Genomic DNA, 9,714 nt, shown 5'->3' on the forward strand with positions numbered 1-9,714 from the left:
ACATGCTCGAAATGTACATACATCAAGGTATATTTGTAGAAAATTTCACGAAAAAATATTAATTTTCCTGGAAGTTAAGAAGAATTTAAGTGGACTCTGTTGGAATTTCCGAAATTTGTCCCCCACCCCCATTCCAAAACACTTTCACCGGAATCTACATAATAAATACTATATGCATAGAAAATTTCATTAAAAAATATTCATTTTTCTGAAAGTTATGACCTTCCAAAGTCTGGGGGGTACAACTCTGTAGTTATGCCGACAACTGATGCAGACTTTGTGGAGTTCAAACTGAAGATATCACCCACATCATAAGCAGTTGTCCGAAAATGTCGATGACAACCGATGAGACATGATGTTGTAGTTAGGACACTCTATAATGAAATCTGTCGGAAGGATAATCCCTAGGACAAAGAAATAAGAACCTACGATATGGTAGAAGCCATAGCCACTCATAATAAGAAGGATTACTTGTGGAATGTACCAGTGAAGACCTCAATAAAATGTAAGCACAACAGACCTGATATAATGATTAGGGATTGAGAAGAGAAACTGTGCACAATTGTGGAAATTAGCTGCCCAGCGGATGTTAACATAAGGCTGAAGATCAGTGAAAAAGAGAACACCTATGCCTTACTATTGAGAATCTGCAGTTACTCTATCCAGATTACAAATTCAGGTTTATACCTGTAATAACTGGGGGCTTGGGATATGTAACGCACTGCCTGAATACCAAAATTGAGAAATTAGGCTTCTCAAAACCAGAAAGGAGAAAGCTAATTCAAAGACTACAGATCCAATCTATCGCTGGAACTGTAAAAATCTGTAAAAGTAAAACTTTCCAGAAGTTTATCATTTAAATATATATGAGCCTGTCTAGATATGCAACTGTACGCATGAGAATACATACATAAAACATAAAAATGTGCACGTACATACATAAAACATAAAAATGTGCACGTACATACATACATACATACATACATACATACATACAACAAAGGTGTTGAAATCCGTCCAATATCTCAACAGTTCTCTTATTGAAAGAATGTGTTTCATCTTTGTTTTTGTTTGTTTGTTTGTTTTTTTGTTTTTTGTTTTTTTTTGTTTGTTTGCTGGAGTAGTCATCCTTGCTGGCAGGTCAGTCCCTCCCAGCACGCAGCAGTCAGTTACACTTACCCAAAATTATCTATTTTATCGATTTACAACAATATGGATAAATATTTTGATCATGAACACAACACACACCAATTCACCTTGGTGCTAACAGTCACATATCTATTATAAACAATGTAGATAAAGTAATAATTATTTTCTGTATATATTTTTCCAAACAATTTTGTTTTGTAAATTATGTGATCAGTAGATTTTTGGAATGATTTTATAATTTTTATTTCATTTATAATAATTTTAAAATTGTATATATTCGTATAGCCTGAATTATTCGCAAACATTCTAAAAGTTGAGATACATGGCCACTGTATATCAACTACAAAGAAAAATTTTAAAAGTCATTACCAAATTTTAACACAGTCGAAGTTTATCAACATCAAAATGCACTTTTTACATGTTTTCAAATTACTTAATATTTAGAAATGCTTTTTATAAGCTACATCTCGCATTTTTTATCTCATCATAACCATTTCCATGTATTTACTTTCCATAGATAATTTTTGAACCTGCAACAAGTTCATTTGTTTCCTTGAACGAAAACAAGTCAACGATGAAACAGTCACTTGAAGAAATTATAAAGTTTGTGAACGATGAGGCAACAAGAACACTCTTACCACTGATTATTACCTTATTCTTCATTATGGTGATGGGTGTAATTGGTAACTGCTTAGTCGTCTTTATCTATAAGTTCAAACTACCTCTCACACCGTCAAGTTTGCTGGTGGTTTACTTGGGTTGTAATCAGATTGTGGACAGCATAATATGTATGCCAATGGATATTTTTATTCTTTTTCATTCGTATAATTTCCCAGATGATCGTCTTTGTCGTTTTATGCAATCTTTCATTTTCGCAACGTCTACTGTGTCAGGATTGATCATAGTTGTAATAGCTGTGGATCACTTTAAAAAGATTTGTCGGCCATTAAAGCGACAGTTTACAAAACAAGATGTCAACAAAATTATCTGCATAAACATTGCAATAATATTTCTGATTGTGCCCATGCACATTTTTGTAAGTGGAGTCAGGCAAGTTCGCACATTCCATGGAAATGTAACAGGTACTACGTGCTCTATTTCCGATAAGAATAGTCCAGTCTTTCCACTCGCTTACTTTATCTTTCTGTTACTTGTATTTTCGATGTTAGTTACAGTGTTCATTGTAATCTACACTATGACCATTCAGAAACTGAGGAAATACAATAAACAAAGGGAATTATTATTGATCGGTAGACTATCACGAGAAACTTGGTTAAATTCTGTCAGACCCTCGACAACTGAAGGAATTTCAGAATCGGATAAACAAAATTCCACTACTTCACAAGAGCAATGTTATAAAAGATATTATGACGTAACCCATATCACACTGAATATGCTTTGCATAACTCTCTCATGGTGTTTCAGCTTTCTCCCTCATTTTGTACTAACTTTCATAACTGCAGAAATTATTTTCGAGAGACAGTTTATGCATAAATCAAGAGATTCTTTGGTAAACTTAACTTTGAATTCTTATTATATAAACAATATAACTATCCCAATACTTTACATAATCTTCAACCGATCTTTCAGGCAGGAAGTTATGAAATTCTTTAAAAAAATATGCTTTGTGCAACAGATGTAATAAACCAGAAGAATAAAAACAATGTCTGATTTTTGTTATGTAGCTCTAGATCAGCCTTCATCAAGTCTGCCTGGGGTTAATGGTTGACAGATCGGTGCAATCTACAGAATCATTGTTTCAGATATACCAAATCTCTGTCTAGTTGAGGATCATATTGTGTATTCATTCATAAAGTGTTTTATCTTATTGGGCATTACCTAGTTACCCTATACTATCTATTTTTTCCAGTATGCCTTTAAGTTCTTGTACTATACAAAGTTAAAGCAAACAATGTAAACAGGTCGGAGCGAGGTAGTTTATGTTCCTCTGCACTTATTGAAACAATGTATATCCCAGTGTATTTGGACTAATGAAATATTTTTCAGCTATGTTTGTGTATATATGTTGATGCGTTTATGTTTGGTTTAAATGAGTAGGAGGGAATTAAATTAGGGTGGTATTGCATTAGTACCCTGAACATTGTGGATTTGTATTGGTATTTGATGATGATTGCGCATTCAGTGACAAGGATAGAACTCAAGTGAGTAATCTTTAAAATATTTTGAATATTTATTGGACTTTCTCGTCACTACGACGAATAGGAGTCCAGCAAGACCCAACTACACAGTATTCTAAGTTCGAAGTTTTGTTGTATCCTATGTGAGAATTGAGACTTGTTTAGGATTTTCAGTCGTGATGCCCATCATTTGAGGTTAGACTTGACTCGGTTCTACGCTGGGCTCTTTTCTTCTACTGGGTATAACTTCTAGCTACCTCAAAGTCAGAGATGACTTGGTAACAATAGTTTCTCTGCTGGGATTTATTCAGTGCTTCCGATTCCTATTAGCTCCTCAGAGTATTCTTATAATGAAGTCGTGGGCGACCTTGGTCTCTAGCACTAGAACTAAGCTGACCATAGAAAGGGACTTTGGGTGAGCGTCTTCCAAGCGTACCACATGGCCAACCCACTTCAGTTGCGCTTTGATAAGAAAACTTTCTATTCTCAAAATCCTCTGTGTTGAGGTCTTTGTCCTATCACTTTATGCTGCAAAGTGAATGAAGGCAGCGGAGATTGGATGAGTTCAGCCATTTAATATGGTGCCCGTAGAGGGTCTATGTTTCACAGCTATATAGGAGAGCAGTAAGTACTCCTGACTTCATCACTTTGATCTTTGTGACCAGGCAGAAGCCATGATCTAGCCTCAATCTGTTCTGAAGTCTACCGAAATATGAGTTTGCCTTAGACAATCGCTGGATGGTTTCTTCGTTCAGCTGGACATTGTTTTACAGAATGCTTGCCAGATTAGTGGAATTTTGGCACATTATTTAAAGGGTATTGTCTCCCATAGCAATAGGATCTTGTTTTGGATGTCCAGGTGCTGGCTGATGCAAGACCTCAGTCTTCCTCAGGTTGACATTTAGCCCGAAGAATTTGGCAACATTAGCAAAACAGTCAACCAATGTTGGATGTTCTATAGAGAGAGTATTATCAGAGCACAAGCATCTCCAAATAGAAACTCCCTCAGAAAACGTTCTTTGACTTTGATGTTGGCTCTAAGATATTGTAAATTGAAAATGTTGCCATTTGTCCTAAACTGGATATGCACACCTTCGTCATCATCTCTAAATGTGATTTGCAGCATAGCTGAGAAGTAGATTACAAACAAAGCAGGAGCCATTACACAGTCGTGCTTGGTTGCATTCTTTACATGAAATGTACAAGAAATTGAACCACCTACCATCACAGAAGCCATTATATTACTGTAGAATAACTTTATTACTGTGACCACCTTTTTTCTGCACACAAACTTGTGCGGGACTTTCTGGAGTTCATCACGGTTTATCAAATCAAATATTTTTGTTTAATCAACAAGACTGTGTACGTGTCCTAGTTCTGCTCCTTGACCTTTTCCTGGACCTGTCATGGTGAAAATATATCAATTCTTCTTCTACCACGAAGAAAACCGTGATACGAGTTACGCAGTGTACACAACGTGAAGAATGGTCCTGTTAAGTAAGACTAACAAGTACTTTCCCGGCAGTGGATAAGTATGACATGGCCCGATGGTTGCCGCAACAGTACACTTTGCTTTTTCGCTTGTGTAGATGTACTAAGGAATCATTGTCCTGGAAAAGTTTGTAAACCTCGCCTGGCATGCTGTCAGAGCCTGCTGTTTTATAGCTTTTTGCAATTCTGACGGGGACGGCTCCAAGTCAAGCTGATCCAAAACAGTGTGTTGTGGGAGGGAATCAATGTTGTCATTCATTACTGTTGACATCAGGTTTAGGACTGTGCTGTAGTGCTCTTCCCATTGAAAGAGATGTTATTATTGTTTGTAAGTAACTGGGTACCGTCTGACGTGAGAACTGGTATAGTTCTATGGAACTTGGGAGACACAGATTGCCTTGAGACCATCATAGTAGGTCTACCTGCTATCAGCAGTTTAGATGACATTTTTACATCAGATGTTTGGTTTGTAACGCGTGTTTCGCCTGTTGATGATACCTGGACTTCAGTTTTGCTGATGATTTGACTGAGATGTCAAATCCCTGATTTTTTTCTCATCAAACTAGTTTTGATTTTTATGCTTGGTTGAACCAAAAACCTCAGTCGCCGTCACATTTTAAGTTGCTTTAAACTCCCCCGGTATTTTTCATTACAGAGTGCCATCTAATACGCTGTCCATAGCTTTGTCCACAATCTGCCCTAGTTCAGTGAACGTTTCTTGTTCCTTGAATGCAGATATATTGAACCTCTTCACAGATGTGGCTGTGTATCTAAGTTGTTTGGCCGTAAGCTTTAAGTATATGACGCTCCTAACAAGCCTGTGATTTGACCAGTAATTTGCACATCTATGTGATCTAGTACTGTAAACATCCTTTTGGTCACTCTGCCGTACAATTGCATAGTCTATCAGATGCCAATATTTTGATCTATGGTGCATCCAGGTTCATTTGTGGTTGTTGGAAGATTATTTTAATAATTGTTAGTTTGAACTCTCATCATTTTGTCTGATGGAGTGACAATTAGAGTTCTCCTTTCCAATTCCCTGCTTCCATAGTACTCCCTTCTATGTACTCACCCTTACCAACTCCTCTAATTACTCTACTCAAGTCATCATAGAAGACTTCTTTGAATGGTTGGGGTATAGGCACTTCTGATAGTAGCATTCTAGTTAATTGTTAATTCCGAGTGCAACATCATGAGACAGTCATTGACTTCTTTTGGCAGTAAGTTGAGCTTGTTAACCGGCTGAGCTTGTATGGCAAAACCTTCACCTGCTTGTCCGGGCTCCTCTTTGGACTTACCCATTAGACCAGTCATGCGCTCTGATCTGTGTCCCAACGTTCTATGAGCCACAAATCAATCTCCTAGTTTTTGAGTTGTGTCAAAGTTGACAAGTTTTTCCTGGTTCTTCGACTGCATTATTGAGTGACCAGCAAATTAATGGCCTGGCAATTAAGGTTCAAGTGCAGCAGGCTTTTTTTAGGGTTCTTTTTCAGTCGACTGTCTCTGGATTGGGGAGAGCAGTGTTGCCCTTTAATTAAGTCTGCTCTGTCACCTAAAGAGGATACGAAATCCTCATCAGCTCTAAGTGGAAAACGACTATACCATCACACTGTGACCTTCTGCGTGCAAGGTCACAGCTGTAGACTTCCAGTTGCATCCTCTACTTCTTCGTTGCCACTTTCCCTATCGCCACTGGACTTAAGAAGAAAGTGTGGCGGTATTGGTGCTGGTGTTTTGGTTTTCTGAACTTGAATGATGAGTATTATTATAGCTGTCATGGTTTGTGCGGAGTCAGTTCTACTCTCTCGTCATTCAAGCTTATATTGGTCTAGTGAAACAAGTGCTACGATTGCAGTAGTAATCAGGATGCAGCGTTTGTATGCTGTTACCTTCTAAAGAACTGGCTTTAAACTGAATCCAATAATGTGGCCCTGGCCCAGGAATTCCAAGATTTTGATGAGTGTGGTACCACTCTCAGCCACTACTTTTCTCAATACTCTGAGTCAGAGTAGTAGCACCTGCCAAGATCCCAGCTAAAGGTTAATTAGAATGGTATTGAAATTGCCTCCAGGAGACGGTCACTCACAAATTTTGTATATAAGTATGAATTTTTGCATGTGTCATAGGTTTGTACCTGTGTTTCGTGTGTATGTATCTGCATTTGCATGAGTGTGTTCATCCGTGTATCTGTCTATGCGTTTCTCAGTGTGTATATATAATGTGTGTGTGTGTATGTGTGTGTGTGTGTGTGTGTCTGTGCGTGTGTGTGTCTGTGTGTCTGTGTGTCTGTGTGTCTGTGCGTGCGTGCAGTAGCTTTCGGTGCAACTGATAATGTCTAATCGAGTACAACCTTGTCGTAGGCGAGTAAGACAGCACCCTGTCAGATTAGCATGGTGAAGAACGTGGCTACAAACCCAACAGAATAAAAACAAAACTTGGCAAAAGGAAAGATGACTAGCATATGGTCAACGGCTATCTTGCAATAGACATACTGGAGGTGGTGAACGAGTATGCTGTAAGACTTGACACAACGTCTATCTAGAAAGAAAGTTAGATCTCCTTAGCCGTAGAAGGAGTTAGCTATTTACACTACCCTGCTATACTATGGATAAGTCCAGGAAAACAAACACCATAAAAGTACATTTCGAAAGAAAAACAAATTTTAGCGGTCATATTTAAGGTAGATTTTATCGGATTAGATTTTTAGTAGCTTCTTGCAGCTGGGAAAAAGTACCAGTCGTCTTGCCCTACCTGGCACTGAGAATTGAAAACAGTAAATATAAATTTAGCCGTAATCTCCAGCAATATGGCTAAAGAATTTTTTGGTTTTATGAGTAGGCCTTGTCGTTGCGATGTTTTGGCTAGCAGGGTCATCCACGACAATGAAATACTTTCTCCTCCGTAGTTTTCTCACTTGTGAATGCACGTTGCTGGTTGTTCTATTGGCACTAGCAGCTGCGATTACCTGGTCGCCTGTGCGGGTACGCACTCTGTTGTTGCAGTCTTTAAAACAATACAGTCATAAAAGTATCTGCACTTGAACAAGAGAGCGGTTATCATTGAATTCGATGGACAAACTTAAGCGAATGTGTATGCGTCTTTGTATATGTATGTATGTGTGCGTGTGTCTGCGTGTGTGTGGTGGGATATGTGCATGCGCGTGTGTGTGTGTGTGCGTGTGCGTGGGCGTGTGCGTGTGTGTGTGCATGTCCGTATGTGAGTGGGCATGTGTATTTGTGTGTATATGTATGTGAGGGCGGAAATGTACGACAGTATATGCCTCTTTTTTGTGTGTGTGTCAATATAAATTACTTCTCTGAAATATTTATAAACGTGACGTCAGTAGAACTTGGGAACTAAGGGAGAATACTGGTAAAGGGAGGTAACCAAGTGCTTACACAAGGGAAATAATTTCAGTACCTAAAATATATACAGTAAGTATATCGTAACGGATCGAAAATTATATCCCACCACCTTATTGATGAAATCGTGCTACTACACAATTCTGAAGGGTACACAGATAAGCCTTTTCTTCTCAATGTCAAAAATATTCCATTGCAGAATTATAGTTTTCAGTAACGTGTTTTCATACAAATTGTATATACATTAGTAGAATATATAATTGATTCCGAATGATGATTTCAAAAAATAAACACGGAATATGAAGCGAAATAAACAGTGGTACTGAAATTACTCAGACAAGGTTAGCATAAACTATCTTAAATAACTCTTATTATAACGAAGAATGGGATGATAAACGAGAAAATAAGATATAGGATTGATTCTGAAATAAACGATAAAAAAAACCCCACTTATTTAATATGAATGAATCGATAGATAATAAATAAGCAAATAAATAAGATGCCATTCTTCCATGCACCATCAGGGATTTAGTCTTAACTGCTTGTCTAGTATTTTAGAACTGGATGACAGTTTAAAAGAAGGAAATACAACTGCATCTTGGGAACCGTGTCTGTATTGAATTTTGTAGTTGTTACATCTATCATCATCATTATCGTCATCATCACCATCAACAGAGAGCATGAATGGATAGAGTAAGGGACAGCCAACAGGTAATATTCTATACTCAACATTACACTCTATCTGCAGCCAGAATATTGTACCGTCGACTCCTCCAGATCACTTATCTGTAAACAGCTACTGCAGAACGGAAACAAGTCGCAAGTTCGAGCAGTGACCTCTTTGTGCATTCAAAAAGTGATTTGTGAGATTGTTGTGCCGAGTTTATTTCCTCCCGTGGGCAAATGTATTATAGACCAGTATTTTATGCAAATGGATATCTGTCTCTCATCTACTGAACACTATAAAAACTAGAAATAAGCAGCAAGAATTGTAAATCATTGTGTTCAAATCCTACCGAGATAAATTTTATCAGGGTCAATAAAGTATTAGTTAAATGCTGGGGTCCGTTTAATTGACTAATCCTCTCTTCTGGAAGTTCAGGCCATTTTTCCTATGTTATAAACGATTATATGTTAAATGACTCACAGGCATATGGAGTAATCACATGAAATATCTCAAGTATGGAGTGAATCTACTTTACATATCCAACTGGTCAGCAAAGTATTTCATGACACTCCCACTTGCTGCTTTAGATAAAGAAAAACAGGCAAATAAATCTAAATAAACTTACAAGACGGTTTATCAGAAAAAATGTCTTGGTTTAAAACTATATAAATTCTAGGTGTGTTTATATTCACGCCTGTAAAATGTTGTAGGAAAGAACAATGAAACATAAGCACTAAGAATCGGTACGCAAAAAATATTCAAACATGATGCAAATTAGCGATTAATATTTTCTCACCAAAACAGATAAATAAATAGGAAGAATAGCAACCCTACTCCAAAGTAAGCTAAAAAAGAAAAAAGTTTGGGTTCCAAAAGACACGAAAGAAAAGGAGGCAATATGGAG

General features: G+C 37.5%; 1 protein-coding gene across 1 annotated transcript in view; it reads left to right on the plus strand.

Moving 5' to 3' along the window:
• The window catches only part of LOC106876663 (galanin-like G-protein coupled receptor npr-9), a 12,832-nt gene extending 9,993 nt beyond the window's left edge, over positions 1 to 2,839 (plus strand). Inside the window, exon 2 of the mRNA XM_014925297.2 lies at positions 1,667 to 2,839. Within this exon, the coding sequence (XP_014780783.1) occupies positions 1,724 to 2,791 (1,068 nt within the window). The 5' untranslated portion in view covers positions 1,667 to 1,723 and the 3' untranslated portion in view covers positions 2,792 to 2,839. The remainder of the gene's footprint in view (positions 1 to 1,666) is intronic.
• The last annotated feature ends 6,875 nt before the right edge of the window (positions 2,840 to 9,714 follow it).

Source organism: Octopus bimaculoides, chromosome 3 (genome assembly GCF_001194135.2).
Source record: "Octopus bimaculoides isolate UCB-OBI-ISO-001 chromosome 3, ASM119413v2, whole genome shotgun sequence".
Taxonomy (NCBI): Eukaryota; Metazoa; Mollusca; class Cephalopoda; order Octopoda; family Octopodidae; genus Octopus; species Octopus bimaculoides.